A 25,193-nucleotide genomic window follows, 5' to 3' on the forward strand; every position below is an offset into this window, starting at 1 on the left:
TCATTGATATTGATCCTTTTCTAGGTATAGCAACATATTAAAATGAACTCATATACTGATAATAATTAGTTCCCCCCCCACCCCCCAAGTCTTCAGTCAGAAAATTGGATGCTTGCGTAACTAGTTGCAAGAGATTGTCACTTTCAGATCTGCCTACAGGGAGCTCACAAAATCAAGAATTTTCTGAGAACAGTAGCAGAATTCAAGATATTATAAGTCTAAAAGTTGCCAAAAAATGTAAATATGACTGTAGACTAAGAAAGTCCATATCTTTTGTGCATTGCCTTTTATTCCTGCATTATTTCTTCACCCCCATGTTCTTTCCTAGGTTAATACTCTCCCAATACTTTGTTCTAAGCAAGCAGTAATATATAAACTTGGTAACAAATGTCAAAATCATTCTTTCACAGGGTCTTAAAATTGATGCTAATCCTCTCCCCATTCATTCTACACAGGCATTTATAACAAAACCAGAAGCAGAAGCACAACTTAATTTCACTTAAAGTAATATTATTAGATACAAGAACTGAACAATTAGAACAGCAAAATCTTAATACTTAAAACTTCACAAACATACTTCAGAAGAAAACTTGTGGCAAGACCTTCACTTAAATCCAGTCCTTGTTAAAAGGTCCCTATTCTCTACTGATGAAATACTGTAACAGCTAGTAGACTAACTAGCAAAACCAACAAAGCCATCATATTGAGGAAAACAGAACTTGCTTCCTAGTCAAGTACATATTACTACTGATAAATATCAAACCAACATGCTCTGTAAAGCAATAAAGTGAAGTTACATTTTTCTATACAGAAGATGTGTTACAGTAGGTGTCCTCAACTGCAGCAATGGCAAAATGTAAAAAAAGTAAATGGTCATAAACACCAGTTATAAAGATTTAGATTTTTCTTTTAACTTTCAGTTGCTCACAAGTGTCAAAAAATACATTTAGACTATTTTAAAAATTTGTATCATTATTTATCTACCTTCTGGCCACTGAGCAGCTTTCCATAAAGTCTCCAATTGTTGTGCTGTGGGAGTCTCTTGTGCAGAAGGACTAGATACAACAGAAAGAAATTTCTCAAGCATTTGCAGATCACCTTCAGATAGTTTTTGTTCAGCAGGTGTGCTCTCATTCAGCTCTTTTAGTTTTCCTGTAACAATAATTATTTTGGAAAAAAACAACTATTATTTGATGAAACACCTTAAAAGAATTAGTCTAATTGCCATGAAAAACACTATTATTAATGCAATGTATACCAAATACTTTGGGGGAAGATATGAAGAGTAAAATATCTTGGCTAACCAAATATGGCATCAAGAGCTTTGTTTCAATAAAGACAGAGTAAGGACACTTACCTATTATCTGAATTGTATTAGCCTGATCAAATGTGACAGGATCTTTTTTGGGAAAGTAAGGGTTACTGATGGATGTAGTGGGTGCACGTCCATCAACAGAAACATAAGCATTTCCTCCTGTGAACAACAATGTTTTTATAATGTAAAAGCAGTTTTCATATTTTAAGAATAATGCTGTTTCACTCAGTCATTGAATACTACATTTATTGTGGCCTGAGAATAATCCACAGAATAGGTGAGTTCACACATTCTGGCAAATCACATGTTGAATTTATTCACCACAAGCTAGTAATTCTAAAAATCTAGGATTAAATTTAAAAGCTTAATGAAACCCTTTCCAAATTTACAAAATTCAAAGAGTCACCAGATAACGTTCTTGCCCTGAATTCAATGTCATGCCACCTTGGTCTATTGCCTATAGGCTTGAACTCACTTGTCATAAATGAATTCTTCTTTTTGCCAATTAAAATAGTCCTTGGGAAATAGAAAATCAGACGCAACAGGCATTTCTTTATGTATGAAAAAGGTTAATGGCAAGCAATTTACAATGTTCACTGAACCGTGGGGGAAACCTTATTTTTCCCAAATGCATTCTTAAAACTTTACCTGTAAATGGGTCACCTCCTGCAGAAGGAGTAAGGCTAGATGTTACAGAGCCAGGTACATACCGACCAGATCCTGTGATAACAATAATCAGTGAATATCAGCTTAGCATCAGTATGGATATAAAATGTTTACACAACCTCAACTGTACATGACATACCCTCAGCTGCAACAGATAAACATCAGTACCTGCCCAACTTAACTTTTTTTTTCCCAAAAACCATAAATACCGGGAGTAACTCATTCCACAAGCTGCCACCATGTATGAATGGAGTGGGGGGAGAAAGGGTCCTCATTTAAAATAAATTTGAACAAGACAGGAACTGAGAACACATAAACAGCAGTTGGACATGCATTCCCACAACCAATTACATCATGGCTGATCTTTACCTCCACCTCATTTCACTACCTTTACCCCGATACTTAAAACATATAGTTAAACAGTCTAGAAATCTGTCTTAAAGATTTCCATTGAACTAACATTTTAGTTTTTACAAAGTTTCAGACTTCCAATACTCTTTATAGAATGACTTGTGTATCCAAGTACTTTATGATCAACTTTTAAGTTCATGTCCTTTTGTTCTGGATTTCCATAGCAAGTGAAATTGGATATGAAAAACTGACAAACCCATAAACATATTTTGATTAGATTAACCCCTTGCCAAATAAATCCAAGGAAATAAAGCTAAATAATTTTCTGAAATAAAAACAAACAAGTTTTGGGATACAGAAGAAGGAGTACCACAATTTATCCAATTACAAACAGAGAAACTTCTGCTGTTTTTCGGAGTACTTAAAAAAACAGTAACAGTGGTACATGTTGTAGTTAACATAATCAAAACAGAATTACCTACTGGAATTACTGTAATATGAAGGATAACCAAAGTCAGGTTAAGGCTTCATAAATAATCTGATTTTGGAGAATTTAAGATCTGTCAACTCTTAAATTTTTATCAAAACATTTTAATTACACCTCAAATTGATTAGTTGATTTATCCAAAGGCATTTCCCAGAGAGACACAATACCTGTAAAAGGATCCACTTCATTTGTGCCCCCAGTTCCCATTCCAGTCCCTGGTATATAACGCCCTGAACCTACAAAGTATCAAAATGTTATAAAATGTCAAATTTTCCTTACTCAATTACAAAGCAATAATATTTGTGATCAAGATTAGTTGAGAAGAGGAAAAACGGTTTGAGACAGAAAAAGGCTTAGAACATAGAACACTACGGCACAGTACAGGCCCTTCGGCCCACAATGCTGTGCTGGTATTTTATCCTGCTCTAATATCTATCTAACCCTTCCCTCCCACATAGCCCTCCATTTCTCTATCATTCATGTGGCTAAGAGTTTCTTACATGTCCCTAATGTAGCTGCTCCCCCAAATTCTGCTGGCAGTGCGTTCCATGCGCCCACCACTCTGTGTAAAAAAAAACTTGCCTCTGACATCCCCCTTATACCTTCCTCCAATCACCTTAAAATTATGCCCCCTTTTGCTCTGTCAAAATTAACAATATACCCTCATACAAATATATGTTATATGATTTTTTTTAGAAGCAATATTTAAGAGCTTTTATAAAGTTAATAAGAAAATATTTCAATTGGAAAAGGCATCAGTTAGCAGAAGAGTTTTAAGATAAAATGCAAAAATGCAGAGGCGAGGAGAGAATATTTTTTCTCTCTACATAATGAGTTGATATGATCTGAAATGCATCATCTGATAAAGTGGTAAAAGTAGACCCAATAATAGTGTTCAGAAGAAAATCATACTTAAAAAAAAATCGGAGAAAAATGCCCAGGAATATAGGAAAGCAGAAGGAGATTCATTGAATATTTTTCCCCCCCAAAGCTTTGGAGCTAGCAAGATGGCCTGAACAGTCTCCTTCTGCATCATTCTATAATTCCAGACTTTAAAAGCTGCAATGTTTGTAAGTCACCCTCTTCAGCAATTATACATGATCCATTTCTTTCTTTCTCAGCATCCAAATCGGTATCCTTGTTGTAATAACATATTAATAAAACAGAATGTTACAGCACAGGAACAGGTCGTCTAGCCCCTGCTGTCTGTCCTGACCGTTGTGCCAGTTTAAACTAATCCCATCTACCTGCACATGGTCCATATCCTTTCATTCCCTGCCTGTTCATGTACCTGTCTTAAATGCCTCTTAAATGTTGCCTTTGTAGCTAAAAGTTATCTATAACCCTACTCCAAAATTGTGGCTTTTTGCCTCTTGATCAATATTTACTTTTTATTCAACTTCTAATTTGTCATTTCCAAAATGATTTCATAACCTAAACAAAATCATAATTGTGATCAATGCCATCCACATATACAGTAAGCAGGCAGAAGAACTTTGGTTGAGTATTGATGAGCCGAAATCTGAGATTCAGACACTGATGCATCAAGAGAATTTAAAGACAGTATATAATTGAAGGAAGAGGCTTACACTATTGCCAAAAGGGCAATAAGCCCAATGGAGAAAATTTCAGAATTCAGCAAAGGAGGACAAAGACATTGACAAGGAAAATAGTGGAACACAAGAGTGGTCAAGTGAGAAACAAAAACAAGTTTAAAAGCTTTTAAAGATATCTAAAAAAGTAATGATTAAAGTTGATGCGAGTCCCTTGTAGCCTGAAACAGGGGAAAAAAAGTACTGGGGAATAAAGGAATGGCAGGTAAATTCAAAAATTATTTTGTGTTTTTCTATGTTTATAGAAGATGTGGAAAATCTATTTCAAAATGTGGGGAACTATGGACCTAGAGTGAATATGTTCGAAAAAGATTAGTATTAGCAAAAAAAAATTGAAAGGCAATAAATCCACAGGATCTGATGAATCTGCACACTAGGGTTTAAGGTCATTACTATGGAGATAGTGGATGCACAGGTTGTCATCTTCCAAAATTCCATACACTCTGGAATGGTTCCCACAGATTGGAGAAGAGCAAACGTAACCCCACAATTTAAGAAAGGGTGGAGAGAAAAAACAGGGAACTACCAAACACACATTGGTAAAGAAGATGCTGAATCTCTTATTAAGCAAGTGATGACAGAACAGGGCTTAATATATTTATAAAAAGCCTTGGTATTTTCATTAATTTTGACTGCCAGTGATATTTCATGGACCCCTTTTTGCCCTACCCCTCTTTCAACTACATCTCTGTGATTGCAATAATATATTCCGATGTCCTGATCATTGCTGATTATACTAACACACACACACACACACACACACACACACACACAGTATTAGCACAACATTCACCTGGTTGCTTGAAAAGGGCCAAGTGCAGGAATATCTATTCTACACCTTCTGTTTAAAGCATCAAGAAATTTTGAACTGGCACATTGTGGATTTGAATACAGAAGTCCCAAAGATACTGAAGGATTTGGATATCCAAATTTATCACTGCATTCTGCTACTGGATTCTAAATGGAGCATGGGCTCACTGAGATCACCAAGCAGTCATGCCAGAGAACCTTCTCAAAGATCCTGTGCTAGGTCAGACCCAGAGCAATTAAAATTAAAACCAATAGTTCATAAAGTATTGAAAACATTCCATTAACCTTTTCATGCAACAATCTGAAAGCATTCTCAAAGATTTTCTAAAAGTTTACTGCAGTTTTTTTTCATTATTTAAAAATATTTGTAAAGTTAAAACCATTCTGGAGTGCTTTAAAAGTAGAACAGTTCAGTAGATTAGGCTGGCTTTGGGCAAGTACCCTGGCATGATCACTCGTATGCATCACTGTAGCCTGCATAGGTGAGGATCTTGCCAAATGTTTCCAGTGCCAACTCTGTAAGCAGGTCAGACCTTCAGCACTTGCACCAAGTAGGTTTGTGCTAGTCTAGAATGGAAAATGGTCGTGGATCCAAGCACAGGGCACAGGCTAGTTATGACCTATTACTTCTTTCACAATGAAACCAGAGCATTGTGCATGCGCTTATTGTATGTAAAATACATATCGATATGGGTAACACTTTCAGCATATTAACCTCACTAACCTGTGAAAGGGTCAGAGAACCCTGTGCCTGTCGATCCTAATGTATGCCCTTTTGTATTCTCAATAATGAAATTCGCAACCTGGTCTAGAAACATTGGGTTCAGGTCATTCTTTTGCAAGAAGTTGTGTGCAACAAGCCATGGATCTTCAGTAACATTGTATGGCAATTTCATTGAAGGTCCGCCCTCATTAATATCAATGGTAAATACATAATCAAACTCCTAAAATGGAGAAAAATAAAGCATTCTTAATGTTTAACATCATTTAGGACTTGAGATTAGTTACCTTAAATACCCATCCACTGATGGATTTATGGAGATAGACACAGAGAACATCCACTTTGATGGAGAACACTAAAGACGACATACTGCACAGTCTATGATTAAAGCATTTTGCCTGCTAAATAATAGAGTGGACATTGTAATCAGAATAAAGTATGTAGGTTTTCCACCATTTTACTCAAGTATGGGTGACATGGAGCTTGTGAGATTAAAGAAGACTCATGGACGTGTGCACAAATGTGGATATGGGAAGAACAGTTGGAAGCTGAAGAGCAACGCGACTAGATCAGTTGCAGAGGATTGGAAGGCTTTCCAGTAACGGGCTCATTCAATATCTTGCTTATCGGGGGGGGGGGGGGGGGGGGGGGGGGGGAGTGGGGGTGAATTTGTCCAAGAACTCATGATTGGTTGCTACTACCACAATAAGCAGAGACTGCTCTTGAATGCTCCAGAAACCAACAAAATAGCAATGGCAGAAATCTGTATGACATACATTTTGACTTCAATTACTCATTTTAATATCCTTTCTAACACAAGTGAAACCACACGACAACATATCTGCAAATATTTGTAAGTGAATTTATATTATATTCTATATGTACACTGGAGTAGATCATTTTAGATAGAAGCACAAGTGTATTAGATAGTAATTCTCAAACATACTTTGCCTTCATAAAGAACTTTGCCTGAGGACTTCTGGGTTCCTCCTGATGAACCCACCACATCACCAATCTTTATCCATCGCCCATCAACAACACTCCACTGATAAGCCTGAACAGTATCTCCAACTCTGATTAGTCGCGTTTGACCTTCCTTTGTGCCTGAAAAAGAGTAAAATAACACTAAGTTCAAATACTGAATAATATAGCCAATAATGACCTAATGCTCATGTTCAAGTTTGGCTAAAAACAGAAGGTAGTTTTTCCAATTATCTCTTTTTGGGTTTGTATCTTTACTACCTAGCTTTGAGAATGAGAAAAATTAGTCGGTCCATTGCAGGAGAGGGATTATTCTTTTCCCCTCAGTTCTTATAGGTTATTTTCTTTTAAAGCAAAGAAATGTAGTAACTATAGTTTGTGTAAATAAATCAGTTCTGAACTTATCATTTCCTTTACAGTTAGAGAGGTTTGCTCACAAATTTAAAACAAATGCAAGCATAAATTTTTGCTCTTTCATAAGAAGTTTAAAGTTAATTTTAGTTCACAGAATAACTCAGTATTTTTGCCATAACATTCACAGCTTTGATTGACAAACATCTGCTTCTCTCCAATAACTTTAATCAGTTCTTAAGAGTATGAGTTCATATGATAATACTGCCAATAATCTAATTCTATACACTCACTCAGTCAGAAACTACTATCAACTGACATTAAAAAAATAGACACTTTATACCTTGAAGCTAAATTTTTAAGTCAAATGATTACAGTCCTCCTTGTCATATAATTAATTACATGACAAGTACATCCAGCTTTGACAAGACCACATTTAGGAGTACTGTGCAGTTTTTACCAAAGCAAGGTAACAACTTCAAAAGGGAATACAAAAAAGACTAACAAGATTAATTCCTCAGATAAAAGGATCATCTAACAAGGAGAGATTAGGTTGAATGGATTTAATGTTTTCCAGAGTTTAGAAGTAGGATAAAATTTGTTAAAATATTTAAGATTCTTGGATCTATTCTCAGGAGGGATGTTAAGAGGCTATTTTGCCTAGATGTCAAGTTTAAATTATCAGCGTAATGGTTTAGCCATGTAGGAATTAGATGAAAAATTTTCCAGAGCACTGTGAATTTCATTTGTTGAGCTTAATCAAGGCTGATATCGATTGATTTTGGACACAAAGAGAATGAAATGAGGAATGACGACAAAGTGGAATTGAGGTTGATCAGCCAAAAGATATTGAATAGCTAAGCAGGCTCAGGAAACCAGAGTGTTCCTCCCAGTTCTTTATTATTTGGTTATGTGTTTTATTTTCTGTCCTTCAGTAGTACAATCCTTTGAAGAAAATAATTTTTAGTGAATTCATAAAGCTTACGATAAACGATATTGATTTTTAATGTATATACAAATAAAGGATTTTTTTTAAAAATGGGGGCAATGACAAAACACAAGTACAACTTATTCCACAAATGCATCAACATTATAAACACATCATTGTATAATGTATACAATAAACAGCAAGTTGAAACAGTAATAAAATCAAAACAAAAACCAATTCAAACAGCTGACAATATCCCGTCACTTACAGTTAGTTACACAAAGGCTAGAATTAATCCTCACTAAGTACGAAAGCAGCATGAATTTCACGGTGAATCACGATAAACAATGTACATGACATCACCAGATACTGGATGTAGCGTATGCAACCGCTCAGTCAGCAACATACGAAATACCCCTGGACTCCAGAGGTGGTGGGAGATATCAAATGTGTGCTCACCTCACATCCAGCGCATCTCAACTTCCGCGCTGCAGTGCTCAGACACAAAATGCACACATGGAAGTCTAGAATGCTCTGATGTGCTCAGTATAGCTAGCCTGCAGTTATCTATGTAATTGCCAGCTGTCTGTTTATGAGTGTTGTATATTTAAGGTATTTTAATCACAATCTGTTGATCTCTAGTAAATGTAGTAATTACCAGGGATAATTTCTCAAAATGGAATTGTAAATACTGCATATCAATGAAGAAAATACAAAGATTACTCAACAGCTGTAAAATGTCAGTCCTGTGAATTTTTGTCAGAAAGGAAAAATTCTCATCTTTATCTCAAAATATTCAAAACAGAAATAAGCACTTGAATATTACAATTTTATATTCTGTAAACAAACATTTTAAATAAAAATTTATATTTAGGCATAATATACCTTAAAATCTCAACCAATTTTTTTTTAAAAAAGAGTAATATCACATACCAGGTTCATTCAGATGTTCTTTTCCTGGAAGTTCATTGATATTTATATCCCCTAAATCTCCAGTCTTAGAGTCAATGGTTGCGCTGGACAACTCATTCTCAAAAGTTTGGATCTCTTCTGCAGAGGCTGTCCGTTCTTCAGCTTCAGTAAATACTCTTATTACACCATCGCTGCAATAGAAGTTCATCAGCTTATCAAGGGAACATAAACGAGTCAAAAGTACCTTTAGTGCATTAAAACCTCAAAACATTTTACACGGCCATATTCAGGAAAAGTCTGACACCATCACCTACTAGGAAGTATTGATCAAAAAAGCACATTTTAAGGCATCTTAAAGGAGGGAGAAAGAGATAGATTTAGGGACAGAATTAGAGGTTAGGGTATTGAGAGTTACAGGGAGGACCGATGCTGCCAGTGGAAAAAAAAATAGCAATCAAGAAGAGTCCAGGTACAATGATCACACATGGTGGTAGGGGAAGAGGAGATTACTGAGTCAGCAATACGTCTGACAAAAGAATTTGAATAAAAGAACAATGAATCTGAAACTGACGTCATTATAACTCAGCAAGGGCAGAAAGGAAGAGGGGAACCAAATTAGGTTACAGGTAAGAGTTCATCCAAATAAAACTCATCCAAACTGAAAGCAATTTAGGACAAATGGATGGTTGGTATATTTTCAAATCATTACAATAATAAGTTATTTGTTCACAAATCTAATTACCTAATATTTTGATTAGAAGGATACAACAGAAACTTTTTTTTTAAAAAAAGGCGATGAGACATTCATATAGTGCAGCAGTCCAAGGAAATTTCTGCTGTTCATATACTGTATTTCAGTGATAATGTAAACATTGTACAAGCTTTAGTACTGAAATTTCCTTCCAAGTTTATGTTAAAATTTTACTAAGTAAACTGCTGCTTTCTGATTTTAAAGTGATGGTACATTTTTATAATTTCAGGGAGAAAGTCTCACATTATATACATGGAATTAACATTACAGCAGGTGTAAACCTAAGCCACTTAGCAACAAGATTTGTTTATTCTGGTACCTCACCCAGCACTCAGAATGTGTTTCCAGGAATAAGTGTGCTTGTGAAATCAGCATTAAAAGGGGTCATTATAGCAAAATCAGAATAAGGCTGTGCTGGGAACCACGTAGTGGACTTAACCCTCCACTGGGCCTCCAAGAGCAACAAAACAGTTAAAGGAACCCCACATGGCTTGGTATGGAATGATCCACTGAGATGATGTACAGTGGCTGCCTGTGAGGGGTGCTGCTGTGTAAGCTGATGAAAGCAGTGCCTTGGCTCAGCATTGAGGCAGAATTCAAGGCTCTACCCTGGGTAGCACAGTATGTATGGACTATTGGAAGGACTGACACACTGAAGGCCCTCCTTTTGTTTTGCTGCACTCCTCTCCCCAGTCCAGACTTCTCTCTGGTAGCAAGGCATTTTATATTATTTGCTCAATTTTTTTTTCTAAGCATGTGTTCATCAACAAATCATCAACTAATTCAGATCCAAAAAAGAACTGAATAAGTTTATAGTACACTCAATGCAAATGGCAAGACTTAATAACTGAGCAGCAGATTTACCTTGAACCCGCAACAACATCACCGTTATCCAAAACGCAGCAGGACCAAATAGACTGAGCTGGAAGCCTGATAGTTTGAGTACATCCTCCATCCTTCCAGATTCTTAAGGATCGATCCTCCCCTGTGGTAACAAAATCTGAATGGAAGGAGACCAATGCACAGTGATCAGAGAAAAGTACAACTTAACAATTATTCCTGCTTATTTCTATCATTACCCAAAGATGCAAAGCATTATTTTTATTTAGGGAAGTTTTCCACTTTGATACACCAAAAATAACAAACACAATACTTAAATTTGTTCTGGTTAAATGTCATATTTTATTGAAAGTGGAATTAATTCCCAGTTTCAGCAAAGTTAAGATGAGATTCCCCTGGTGCACTTCATATTTGTTTGACTGTTTTAAGCAATTCGTTATCACATTGCCTTGCTGATAAAAAATAATTCCTTCATTTCCTTTCTCAGTAAATTTAAAAATACTCCCATCTATGCCATGCTAAAGAACAGTGGAGCATCATGCATGTAGTTTAAACCATTGCATCAGGTGCTTTTAATCATAGGAAGCTTCATGGTAAATTTGTTTCCTCAGTCCACCATTCTACTATGAGCCGTACTACGACTGATCAATTTTGTCTTAACTTCATCCTTATGAAAGCACTGAAATAGACTATAATCAAACCAAAAAATTACTAACATCACAGGAATATTTAAATGTTACAAATATTATCCCTTACAGTTACGGTAACATAATTCCTGCCTCCCGCATAGAATTCACACTCACAAATGCAAAACAAATCTAAAATGGTATCTTTCCACAATATTTAACATTGATTTGCAAATGATAAAAAGGAATGGATCTACAACATGCACTATGGAGTGAAGTCACCCTTCTTACCCAGAAGGCAGAGAACTTGTGATGTCTAGTCTTAAAAACATAACACACTTGTATGGTACAATATTCTTATTATTATAAAGCACTGCATTATCTTCCCAAGGAGCATGCAACCAAAGTGTAGCATGCCATTTTAAATTATAAAAGACCATTTTAAATTATAACAGCAGTCAAAAACAAGCCATTGAAAAAGAATCAGAATTCCCTTTTGTTACTTGACCAATTTTCAATTGGTACATTCTCAGAATATCCCTACTAAATCTGTGTTTCAAGTGGAAATAGCATCACTCTTGAACATCTTTAAAATTACAAATAATACTATGTAATATGTTTTTTTTAAATATAGAGTATGTTTTCTTATTTTTACAAGAATGTCATGTCACATTATTCCAGTCACGTCTGGGCAGTAGGTTAGGTTGAAAGATATAAGTTTCTCTTACTTCTCCAGTACTTACTTTTCTGTCCAGTTCCCAAGATTTGCATTAACAATGGCATAAGTATAAGGGTATGCATCATACTACTTCCCTCATAATGCTGCTTTCCTACTGCACCTTGGTTGTTAAGGGCTACAACATTATAACACAATTTTAAAATATGGCTGGCTCACACTCAGCCATGTTCTCTGGACCCCAGGTCTGGCCCATACTCCAGAGTGGTCTTGCAACCTCAAGGACCTCTGGAGCTACTGCTCTTTTGGTACCTCCAGAAAAGATCTAAAGTGACACCTGGGTTCAGCCTTGCAAGTACACAGATCCATAAATAGCAGGGACATGGTGTAATGTGAAAAGCATAACATAAAAAATGAACCGCAGGAAGTAAGGTTGTAAATTGGTCAAGAAATGCACACAAGGTATGCAATATGGTAAAGACATTTCCAATTATATTTATATACAGATTAATTATACATGAACAATTTTGTATAATGTGGTGAACATAGCTAATAAAGCATTTTAACTAAAAATAGATGTTTTTAATAACTTGCTCAATTCCTACACCGTTTATATACTGTATGTCTAAGAATTGGGCCAACCTGTTCTAAATAACAGGTCTTTGAGCAAATGGTCACCCATCATAGAACTTGCCCAAATTCTGCAATACATCTACCAAATCTCATTTTGTCTCTCAAATATTACCACTTCTACAAAACTCAAGAGGAGATGGAGAACATTTTGTACTTCATTTTTCTATCTGCAACAACTATTTACTGTTAAAAACATTTCTCTGCCAAAAAACCATCTTGCATCTGACAGTATAAGGAAGACTTGCATTTAAGAGATTCTCTCTCCCCAGAAATATTGTAAATTATCATTGAACAAAACAAGAATAAACAAAGTAAGTCCAAAACTCCAAGATAGTCTGAAAGACAAACATCTAGACATGATTCCATCTAGTCAGGCTTAGCACTTGGGTGTCAGCAACTTAAAACATATATTTCATGCTTGCCGATTCTTGCAACCTAACCATTAAATTTAAGTGCATCAATTACATCATAAATGAAGAAATAAAAGAATGATAGAAATACTTACCTTTTCCATTTGGGAAGACTGATAAGCTGTAGATGTAATTTGTATGTCCATAATAAATCTGCAAACACTGCCCATTGATTTGCCATCGTCGAATAGTGGCATCGTTACTGCAAGATAGGAACTCTAATTCATTCAAAATGGCCAGTCCTCTAACACAGTCGTTATGACCTAAAAAAGGCCAATATAAAAAACAAAACTGAAAAATGTCTTTCATCAGCTGTCATTAAAAAGAACAATATAGTTTTATGAAACACTTCATCTTCCCAATCAGGTGAGTGACACACAAAATTAAAATGAGAAACAATTACTCCTTAAAAAAAACGTTGGATTTAGTTTCCAAATACATCTTATTAGATAGAATTACAAAGAACATGCAGAACGAAAACAGTTGACTCAACCAATCCATCACCCTTTAATCTAACCCCCAATACAACCTTCTATTTCCTTCACCCTTGCCCATTCACCTCAGTTCAGCAACATATGTATATATAACACCACTAAATTAGTACAATTTCTCAACATTCTTCATTTAATCTCTTCACAGATTAAATGAAGTTTAATGTATAATATTTAGGTAATTGACAGACAGCTTGGTCAAAGAGGCAAATTTTAAGCGAAAGCAAGGAAGACAGGCACAAAGATTTAAGAACAGAATTCTAGAGTTTAGACATGGTGATTGAAAACACTGCAATGAATTGTAGAACAATTGAATTCAACAATGTTCATGGGACCAGAAATGCAGGTACCTCCTGAGGCAATGGGGTTAGAGGAGATTCGAGTAAAAGATATGAACCAGATCATGATGCATTTTGAAAATGAGGAAGGACACTTTAAATATGAGCTGCTGCTTCATCTGGACAGGAAGCACAATGTGATTAGCAAATGATTTGCACAAAGTATGGATCGGTTTTGGTGATCTCACATTTATGGAGGGCAGAATAAGGGAAGCTGACAAGGAGTTTTTTCGTAGTCTATAGAAACAAAGCATCTTAGCAGATGATCCAAGACTCGAATGGAATAAGGCAATATCACAGAAACACAACTACATGCTCTTACTGAAGGTATAGATGTGTGGTACAAAGCTATTCGGGAGTAAATATGCAATCAAGGCTTCAAACAGTCCAGGACAACATCAAGGAAATGAAAGAGAGGGATAGAGAAACTACTAAGAAACAGAGATGGTGAAAAAAGATATTTAAGAAATTTCTATCTGATATTGAGTACTGGATATCAAAGATATGAAAAGATAGATGAGAATTTTGAAATTAAAGTATTGCTTAACTAGGAACCACAGCATACTAAAGCTGGATGACATCAGCTTCCCTTTAATAAAAAAATTCTGTGTATTTAAGGGAACCAAGTAATATGGGGTTGTACAAGAAAATATTCTGAGGTAAAAGATCAGCCATGATTGTCCTGAATTGGTTAGCAGGTACAAGGGGTCAAATGACCAACTTCTGCTGCTATTTCTTAAAGAGATACAGCATAGAGAGATGGATCTCTCATGAAGAGATACAGCACAAAAACAGGGTCTTTGGCCCACCCGGTCAATGCAAACCATTAAACAGCCATTTAAACTAATCCCACATTTATCCTTTTGTTTCAAATTTCTTATTTTTGTTATATTTTCTTATGCATGTACTCTATTAGCCTCAACCGCGGGAATCCTACATTTTCACCATTCCCTGGATGCAAGAGATTTTTAATTAACTATTTAATTTTTTGATGGCTATCTTATAATTATTGATCTCTATTTTGCACATTCCCAAAATTGCAAATGATCCCATATATACACTGAGACAAGAGATTCTGCAGATGCTGGAATTGGGAGCAACACACAAAATGGTGGAGGAACTCAGATCAGGCAGCATCTACGGAGGGAAATAAACAATTGACGTTTTAGGTTGAGACCCTTCATCAGGATTGGAAGGGAAGAGGGCAGATGCCAGAATAAAAGGGGAGGGGGAGGAGCACAAGCTGTCAGGTGATAAGCAAGTCCAGGTGAGAGGGGGAAGGTTGGTGGGTGGGGGAGGGGGGATGAAAGGGAATAATGCAAGAAGCTGAGAGGTGATAGGTAGGCTGAAGGAGGAATTCGGTAGGAGGACAGTAGACCATGGAATAAAGGAAAGGAGGTGGGAAATAGATGGGTAGGTCATAAGTGAGGAGGGGATAGAGAAGGGGTGAGGGGGGCCACAGGAATGAGGGAAAACAAAGGTGGGGGAAAGAAGGGAGGGGTTACCAGAGTTAGAGAAAGCAATGTTGAGGCCATCCATATATACAATATTCTTTTTTTTAAAAAAAGGCCTTATACAACGTATTCATCCTTTCCAGATGCATGTTTATAATAAGAGTTCCACCACCCCCCCCACCGCCATTATAAATCTATTTGCACCTAATCCAGTATTTCAATATCTTTTTCCATAATACAGTGATTAAAATAGTGGATAAGCAAAGATAAGTACACTCTATACCTTTAAATACTATCCCTCTAAATATAAGTGTTTTGTTTACCTTTGTTATGGCTTTAAATGATTGCTCTCATTTAGTAAGCTCTGTTCTACAAATACTCTTAACCTATAATTAACTGTACTTTATAATACGAACAATAATTTTATTCTGCCCAGTTGGAACATTCATTGTGCACTGGACACTTGTCTCTGAATAACATTGATTCAGAGACAAGTGTTACAAACAACAGAATCTTACCATTCAAGAAGTAATTTAGTCCACTCAGAGGGACACTGCTTAAAATTGGAACCTTCTTTCAGATAAAGTTTTTGTAAGAACTTACTTATTATCTAATACAGTATTTCACATATACAGTTGTGTCAAGTTATGCAAGAGACTGCAGTACCACCCAGTACTATGGTAAAGTCTATCAGTTAATTTAGCAGATAACCTATGAAAACCAAAACAGAGTGTATTTCTAAAGACAAACCCAACTCTCCATTTTTAACAGAAGTGTTGAAACCTCTGATTTCAGAATTGTACAATTCTGATAACATGTTGAAGATGTGTGCTGCAGATGTGAAAGGTCCATATAAAACACAGACTTACCTGTAAATGTTCGCTCACATCGACCAGCTTTCCACATCTTGATTGTTTTGTCAGCAGATCCTGTCAGCATGAAACCTTGTTCAGGCAGTATCTTTACTGCCCATACTGCTGCAGTATGGCCCTAAAGGCAAAATATACTTCTTCAATTAATATTAAAACATGAGAGTTCAGAAATAATAAAATCTAAATTATTAGAAAAATAGTAAATAAAATATACCTGTAAAGTCATCAAACATTTCTCATTTAACCAGACTTTGGAGGTTGTATCCCAAGATCCACTGAGTAAAGTACCAAATTTTCCAGCTGACAGACTGCAGACTGAAGAGAAATAAATGTATTTAGGTGAGGAATGTGGAATTTTGGGCTAATTTTTGAATAAACCATCCACATCCATGAAGATTTTTAATTTGTTCTTGCACCAGATCCAGTTTCAAGTTGTTACTCCAGCATCCAATATCGGGTAGAATTCACACCTGTGGAGTTCTAACATTAAGCCAAGTTGTGGTCCATAGCTGCAGATCAGCAAATTTCAGATCAGAAAAAAAAAATCATCAAAATGCTGGCATTCCTTTCCAAAAATCAACTTTTTAAAATAGAAACAAATCTCACCAACATACACTGGCATATTAATTTAAATAAAATAATCAGCATTTAAGAACTCTCTAATAAAAATGCAAAAAAAAAGCTGGAAATCTGAAATAGAAAACTCTCCAAATACTCAGCAGATTACACAATACCTGTGGAGAGAGAGACAGTTAACTTTTCAACTCTGATCAGCACTGAGAAAAGTTAAAAAAAATGCTCGTCAACAACTTACGCAAACCTAGAAAAGAACAGAATCCAATGAGGATGAACAGTGTAAAAGACATTTTTTTAAACTTTTCTCAGTTCTAATGAAAGTTAATCGATCTGAAACGTTAACTATTTCTTTTCCCCAAATCTTACCTCATCTGAATATTTCCAGTACTCAAGTATTTCTTTTGTTTCCAAAATTCTCTATCAGATGAAGTTTGGGGCACTCTTATAACCTTAGTTCAGTGGATCTACTCCACATTGTGGAAAATTATGGGTTCAAGCATTTAACATAGAACAGTGCAGCACAGTACATACCCTTCAGCCACAATGTTGTGCTGACCTATATAAACCTACTCCATGATCAACCTAACCCTTCCCTCCTACTCAGCCCATAACCCTTCATTTTCCTTATATCCATGTGCCTATCTAAGAGTCTCTTAAGTGTCCCTATTGTACCAGCCTCTACCACCACCCCTGACATTTCTTCAAGACTTGAATACAACTTAGATTATTACTTCAATGAAGTATCAAGACAGTGCAAAATCTTCTACTTTCAACATCATATCATGGTTCAAGTAGGTGTAAAAGGTCCCTTGACAACCTTTTGCTGAGAAGTGAGGAGTTTTCTATCAACTAATTGATCTTGGTGGCTGCAGATCAGTACTTAGTATAAAATGGCTGTCATGCAACTGTAAATAGCAATTGTCACAAAAATGAATCAGCTGTGAAACACTTTTGGGTTGATGTGTAGATGTGAAACTCAAGACTTTTTTCCCTTAATTTCCATGTGTCCCACTCTTATGATATTTCATCAAAGTCCAGGGCTATTAATTACGAATGGAATATAAAACAAAAAAACATTACAATGAGATTTAACTGATTAGGTCTGGGGCCATCAAATTAAATCCTGCAATCTGATCACTCAAACTACATGGACTAGAAGTCAATGGGAAATTCATCAGCTCCACACCAAACTGCTAACTTTTTATAGCACAAGTGCAACTAAGTTTTGGATTCTTACGTGAGCACTGATAGCCAAACCAGCTGGCAGCTCCTTACAATACTGGTGATTTCCTATCTGCGTATTGACAATAGAGTGTATGGCGAATTCAACAGCATATGAACTTGCTACAGTTTCCCCAACAGTTACTCTGGGGAATCTGTCTGTGACCCAGTACAAGATAAGGGACTCAATTCATTCAAGTGAAGAGGAATGCCTTTGAGAGCAGATTTTTTTTTAATTAATTGAATTTGCTGTAAAAGTGTCAACTGTTCTAATTTTTCAATAGTAATAATTTTAAACATTTCTGAATGTCAGGGACACCCAAAAGCATTTAAAGTTCTTATACATGTTAGTGAAAGCCAGAAGGAGGGGTGGGGTTAGTGTAATTTAACCAGCTGCCACTGCTTATGTGAACTACTTCATTGGTGGGCTTGTTACAGGCCATGCACGTGATGATAATTTCATAGAATCTATCTCACACGTGATCAACCGTAAGATTTGCCATGATGGAACTGTTAAATCATAGTGCCACACAGCACAGAAATGTGCTCTTCAGCCCACAGCAACCATTTACACTAATCCTACATTAATCCCATTTTATTTTCTCCACAAGTCCATTGACTTTCACCAGATCCTATGACTTTTTATTAGGGGCAATTTACAGTGACCAATTAACCTACCAGCCCACACACTTTTGGAATGAGAGAGGAAACCAGAGCACCCAGAGGAAACCCATGTGGTCACAGGGGGAACGTGCAAATTCCACACTTATAGCATCAAAAGTCAAGATTGAACTTGGGTCACTGAAGCTATGAGGCAGTGGTTCTATCCCTTGCAGCACTGTGCCCCAGTAACTAATCTATCACTTCAGAGCTCATTAAAATGTTATCATCACAAAGATCTCCAAGGTCACTCCTTTATCTTTCTCAGTTCTAAAAATAAAGACTTGAGAACTCAGGATTTACCTTCATAACTGTGCAACCTCATCCCAGGCAATATTTACGTAAACATTATATTAAAACTTTGTTTGGATGCCCAAAACTACACACCCATCTGTCCCTTTACTTTTGACTGTGCCCTAAAAAAAGCCTTGTACAACATCAAATTTGTTACATGTACACCAGTTGTGGATATAAATGCATCTTGCAATTTGCTAGAATTCCTCCCTCATGGTTTATTAGCATTTTTTTTTTAGAAATGATATTTCCTGGAGTAAATTATGTTACTAAACAAATTTCTAAGATAACAATTTCAGGATATCTTTTGTATTCTAAAACATTGTGGTTAAGTTCCTAAAACAGTGAAACGCTGGCAAACAACCTTATTGAAAACAATTCCAAATGGGTTTTCCAACCTGTATCCAACATGCTCAAATTTAATGCAACGAGTAAAAGTTTCCACAGGAAAAAAATTTAAATTTGCCACAGAGGATGTCCAAATTGCTGCAAGACAGCACTGTTCATTAGTGTTGCATTGCAGAGACAAGATCGATCACTGGAACTGAGCTCAGCACAAGTCGTATCAATACCCAAGATTAGAAAACTAGATTTCCTGTTCCCGTTTTTCAATATCCCCAAACAGAAATCATGCATTGAACTGGAAGGCATAATGCAGTAATCTCTATAGCTGGGCAGCATGCCAACATTCACTATTTACACTTACAGTGAATAACCACTGGGACATCCAAGAAAAATGGAATAAAACAGATGAATATCAAACTTGTATCAGTTTTCATCAGCCTTCCTAGGAGTTTCCTTTACTAGTTAAAAAGGTAACTATTGATGTTGCTGAATTTTGTTACCAGCCCACAATGTAACTTCAAGCAAAATAATAAATCAATACATTAAAATCACTCTGCTTTTAACTGCGTATTTAAATATGATCATTTAAAGCATCTTCAATTTGAATCGTGAAACAATGACAAGTAAACTCCTCAGAAAATAGCCAGTTTCAGTTGTGTATTTCAGAAGTTCACAACAAATGAGAACTGTTTAAAATATCAAACCAACTACTGGAAATAATGATTTCTTACCTGTATTTTTATGACCTTTTAAAATGTACAGTGGTGCTGGGCTATCCAATGTGAAAACACAAATGTTATGGTCATTCCCTCCTGTTGCAATAAGTCCTCGAGGATAAGTGTCATTGGGTGCAATGATACACACACAGGACACAAAATTTGAGTGTCCATTCATACAGTGCATCTCTGTAAACCCCCTGTTGGAACTGAAATAGAAATAATCCAATTACAAACAAGGAAATGTTTCAAACTATAAAATTTGTAGGTAGTTTTTCCAAAGTAAAACATTCAAAATGTTAAGATACTAAATAGTCAGTGTGTTTGCCTGGGTAATCTCTCACAAAGGTATCACTTAAGTAATAAAAACAAACATCCATAATCTGATTTGTACTATGTTTCAAGACACAACTTCGCTCCGTGACATAAACCAGATTTCTTTTCTGGTCATTAAAATAGGAAGTATATTAATTGAGGACAGGGGGGAAAAAAATCAGAACACCCAAGTCCATGGATACACAAGAGACTGAAGATGCTGGAATCTGGCTGTCTCCCCTTGATCTTTCAGTCCAGATGAAGAGTTTCGGCCCAAAAAGTTGATTGTCCATTTCCCTTCACAGATGCTGCCTGACTCGCTGAGTTCCTCCAGCATTGTTTGTTGCTAAATATAATTCCATATTTAAATACATGCAGGCTCCATTCCTCTTGAAACAAGGAATCAGATTGCACTGACAAGAAAATTGTAATGACCAACAGACCAAAGTTGAAGTGTTAGTGACTGACAGTGGTCTGAATAATTACCACTTTTAGGCCAGAGAAATGGAAAAGTTAGCTATAGTTCCTCATCAATCAGCTAGCTAAAATTGGCAAATTCAGAATAGATGGGGCAACGAATCTGGGATGTTCTGGCCAACATGGCTATTTTGGTGCTGCTAAAATTAAATACACTTAAACAAATGTCTGAAACCCTTTGCAAGTTCCCAATCCACGTGTCTACATTGTTATCATAAAATATTAAATTTGTTAAATGCCATATTTTGCCATGTAATTTTTAATTGTTATGTAGTAAATTGGCCTATATACTTCCAAGTTCACAGTTTTATTTGAACAACAAATCCTCCATAATTTTCTCAGTGAAGGCTTGTGCCTATCATTTCTTTCAATTTTAAATAAATGTCATCGAGTACACTTTGTCCTAACTTGCTTGCAAATATACATTAAGACTTCGTTATCCACTGACTTACTATTCACAGGTCCATGTACTCACAAGGTTGGCCTTATATAATGTGGTGTTGGTCCAAAATGTGTGCAGCCAAAGATGGGATCCTACTGAGCATGGCCAGAAGCCAGCATATTGAAGACCAAGGTTCAGGAATGTGGACAGATGTGCAGCTAGAGCAGGGGGCTGAAATGCTTTACTTTCAACTGAAAGTTGTACAGCAGTTATTATATCCATGGACTGCTGTATGTCATTGCAGCCTTACCAGTGGCCTTAATAGTATCCATATTTTTTTTGTTATCTGCAGGAAGTACATGGTCCTATCACTTACAAATCACAAGGACTTGCTGTAGTTTTCTCAGTAGTTTTTACTTCATTGCAGGCTTCAATAAAATGTGATAGGGTTACAATCTAATTTTTTTGCAATCAAATCCAATTGTACTGTACTCTAAAATAAGCCTGAAGTCATGATAGACAACTGTAAATGTTCATTTTTAACTGCTCAAAGATTTAATTTAATACATTTAAATAGTTATTCTTCAAAATCCATCACTATTTCATGCCAAAACTTTAAATACAGCAAGTCAGAGAGCTTTATAGTAGTAATGGAGGCAATTAAAGACGTTAATAATTGGTTCTTGTCATGCTTTATGGACAGAAATCATTCATTTTTGTAAGGCAAAGGAATCCATCCAGATTATAAATAGCTATAACAAAAAGAAACACCATGAGCTAAGACGCCAGGTAAGGCAATAAAATGGTGAAATAAAGCATCAGCAACCAAATACTGTCCTTAGTGTCTTGGTTCCTAGGCAGTATCAAATATCAACACCATTTTAAAGCCAAGTTGTGTGACTTCATTGCAGTACTTACAAACTGCAATCCAAGCATCCTTTTAATAAAACCACCAAACCTGAACAGAAAAACAAAGCTGCATCTATCTTTAGCCCTGTTTTCAAACAGGAAGCATGGTGGGTGTCTAAAGGACAGTCATTAAAACAGGCATCCAAGATCACTTTTTTTCCTCCCAAGAGATGCTCAAGTCAAAAACTGCACCAATGTGGGTTTGAAGCTGAATTCTTCTGATTTGCATTACTCAGTATATGCAATTAATTTACTCAAATGAATCACAGTTAAATGCAGATGTGGTCTGGTAAGATTTCAGGTTTCAGAAGTTAAAACAATAAAATTAAGGGTCCCAATATGTAGCTGATCACAATTTGGTAACAAAACCAGAAAAGTCATTACCTTGTTTTTTTGTAAATGATGCAAGATCAAAATTGTCTGTGATCAGAAGAACCAAGTTTCCTAGTACAGAAGTTACTCAAAGTTAACATCAGGTACAGAAACAGTGAGGAAAGCAAACGTTACGTTGGCCTTTAATGCAAGCAAATTTGAGAATAGAATAACATATGAAATAGAAGCAAATTTCATAACATATGAAATTCAGCTCATTGCTGCTCCACTATTCAATTAGATCATTGCCAATCCTTTACCACACGTCACTTTTACATATTACTCCATATTGCTTGATTCCCTTAATATCCAATAATCTGCTGATCTCTTTCTTAAATATATTCAGCAACTGAACCCCCACATCTCTCATGAATAGAGAATTCCCAAGATTCACAACTTTCTAGGTGAAGAGATTTCTCTTCTCCATCCTGAACTGCTATCCCTTTGAGACAATGAACTCTGGTTCCAGCCAAGGGAAACATCAACTCTGCATCTACCACATCAAGCCCCATAAGAATTTTGTGTGAATCACCTCATTCTTCCAAACTAAAGCATATTATTGGCCCAGTCTCCTTAAACACTCGTCATATGATATACCCAACAGTGCAGGATTCAAACTGATGAATCTTCATTGCATTCTCTATTACAAGCATACCTCTCCTTCAAGAGGGAGATCAGAAATATATATAATATTCCAGATGCTGTCTCTCAAGAGCTCTTTTATTAGTGGAGAATGAAGAGCCTACTCTTATAGTCAAAACCTCAAAATAAAGGTCAACATATCAGTTGCTTTCCCAAATGGTTACTAATCCTGCATATAACTTTTCAGTAATTCATATACAAGGACAACCAGATCCCTCTGATCATCAACACCACCTGATTTCTCACTATTTGAGAAGTACTCCATTTCTATTTTTATTCTACCACAATGGATGAGCTCAGATTTTTCCACATTATGTTCCAACTGTCAAGTCCTTGCATATTAACTTAGACTATGTGCATTCCCTGAAGCTTTTCTGCATCTTCCTTACTGCACACACTGTCATCCAGTGTTGTGTCATCAGCAAAAACCAATCCACCAAGTCCTACTTTCTGCCATCTCTCCAGAGCTCTGAAAATTCCTTCTTTTTAAACAGTTATCCATCTCAGTTTTGAGGGCTACATTCCAATAGGTTTCCACTACTACCCTGGCAATGCATTCTAGTAGTGTGAAAATAAAATTCCTCATTTTATATTTAGTTATCTTACAAATTATCTTCATTCCATCTCCTAATTCTTGATCTTCTTATCAAAGCAAGCAGTTTCTCACTCTCTACTCTGCATAATATATCCTTCATGATTTAAAATACCTCTAATCAGATGTTCTTGTAATCGTCTATTTCAAGACCAATCCCAGTTTCACCACTCTCTCTACACAACTACAGCCCATTATCCCTCGAATATTTTTAGGGAGTTTTCTTCTGCATCCTAATATCTTTACCCTATTCCTACAGTGTGGTGCCCAGAGAGGACCACAATACTTCAATTGTGGCCAAACCAGTCCATCATAATAACTCACCATTACCTGGTTGCTCTTGTACTCTAGACCCAGAATCCTGATTTCTTTTTAAAACAAATTTCTCTAAGTGCCCTGACACTTCTGATAAACTATGCACTTATACCTCCTTTTTGTTTAGCCCTTTGAGAACTATGTCCACTAATCTACATATTTATTCTTCCTCTTATCCTTCTGACCAAATTTAACTTCTGAGGATTGAATTTCATCTACCTCCTATCCATTTATTCCACAACCTGGCTATATCTTTTGGGGTCTACACTGTCCTCTTCACAATTCACTATGTCTCCAAGTTTTGAGTAATTTACAAATTCACAAATTGTACTCTGTACATCCAAGACATACGTACATATGAAGGAAAGTAGTGATCCCAGTATTGACTGGGTAGATGCAATGACGATCAATCCCAGCTGAAACCAGGAATTACCGTTTCAAAATAAGGAATCTGTCGTTCAAGATTGAAAAGCGAAGAGGGTAGTGAATTTTCTACCCAAGAGGGCTGTGGACACTCAGTCAGAGGCCGATAATATTTTGAATATTAAGGAAATCAATGTCTAGTACAGGAAAGCGGTGTGAAGTAAAAGATCAGCCACAATCTTACTGAAAGGCAGAACGGGCCCAAGGGCTGAATGACCTACTCCTGCTCACATTCTACAGGAAATATCCGATGTGGATATTGTTTTGAACCCGAAATACATTTCCAAATAATGTCATCCGACAGAAGCCGGTTCACTTGGAAGGCAAAGGGAACATTAAGACGGCCAGCCGTGACCGAGACTGAAGCCGCTCCCTCCTTTACTCATCTTGTCAAGTCATCGGAGGCACCGCCAGCGGCCATGGCGGGACCCCGCCGGGCTCTCCGCTCCACAGTCCGTGGCTTCATGCCTTACCCGTTGGGCACCCACACCCGCGCGGTGCGGTCCCTCGACACCGACACGAAGGCTCCCACGGGGAACAAGGTGGCCACCAGCCCCCGAACGTCCATTTCGTGTCCAACCAACGAGCAGCTGAGCCTGAAGCCCGATGACGCCATGTCGGCCGCGCTGCCTCCTCGGCCCGGCGCTAGCGCCATTGCATTCTGGGGGGAGGAGACGGGCGATCAAAACTTTTCTTTTCAAAAAAAAAACGAAATAACTAACTAGAGT

The 25,193-nt window shown here is 36.6% G+C and overlaps 1 protein-coding gene across 1 annotated transcript in view; it reads right to left on the reverse strand.

Annotated features, from left to right (window-relative positions):
- Positions 1–25,193, reverse strand: part of plaa (phospholipase A2-activating protein) — a 28,162-nt gene that overhangs the window by 2,521 nt on the left and 448 nt on the right. Inside the window, exons 2-14 of the mRNA XM_052020427.1 lie at positions 24,939–25,126; positions 20,054–20,247; positions 16,441–16,541; positions 16,224–16,344; positions 13,167–13,334; positions 10,751–10,886; positions 9,157–9,326; positions 6,910–7,067; positions 5,967–6,186; positions 2,987–3,055; positions 1,964–2,035; positions 1,358–1,474; positions 985–1,152 (exon numbers count right to left, since the gene is read on the reverse strand). Coding sequence (XP_051876387.1) covers positions 985–1,152; positions 1,358–1,474; positions 1,964–2,035; positions 2,987–3,055; positions 5,967–6,186; positions 6,910–7,067; positions 9,157–9,326; positions 10,751–10,886; positions 13,167–13,334; positions 16,224–16,344; positions 16,441–16,541; positions 20,054–20,247; positions 24,939–25,120 — 1,876 coding nt within the window. The 5' untranslated portion in view covers positions 25,121–25,126. The remainder of the gene's footprint in view (positions 1–984; positions 1,153–1,357; positions 1,475–1,963; positions 2,036–2,986; positions 3,056–5,966; positions 6,187–6,909; positions 7,068–9,156; positions 9,327–10,750; positions 10,887–13,166; positions 13,335–16,223; positions 16,345–16,440; positions 16,542–20,053; positions 20,248–24,938; positions 25,127–25,193) is intronic.

Source organism: Pristis pectinata, chromosome 7 (assembly GCF_009764475.1).
Source record: "Pristis pectinata isolate sPriPec2 chromosome 7, sPriPec2.1.pri, whole genome shotgun sequence".
NCBI lineage: Eukaryota > Metazoa > Chordata > Chondrichthyes > Rhinopristiformes > Pristidae > Pristis > Pristis pectinata.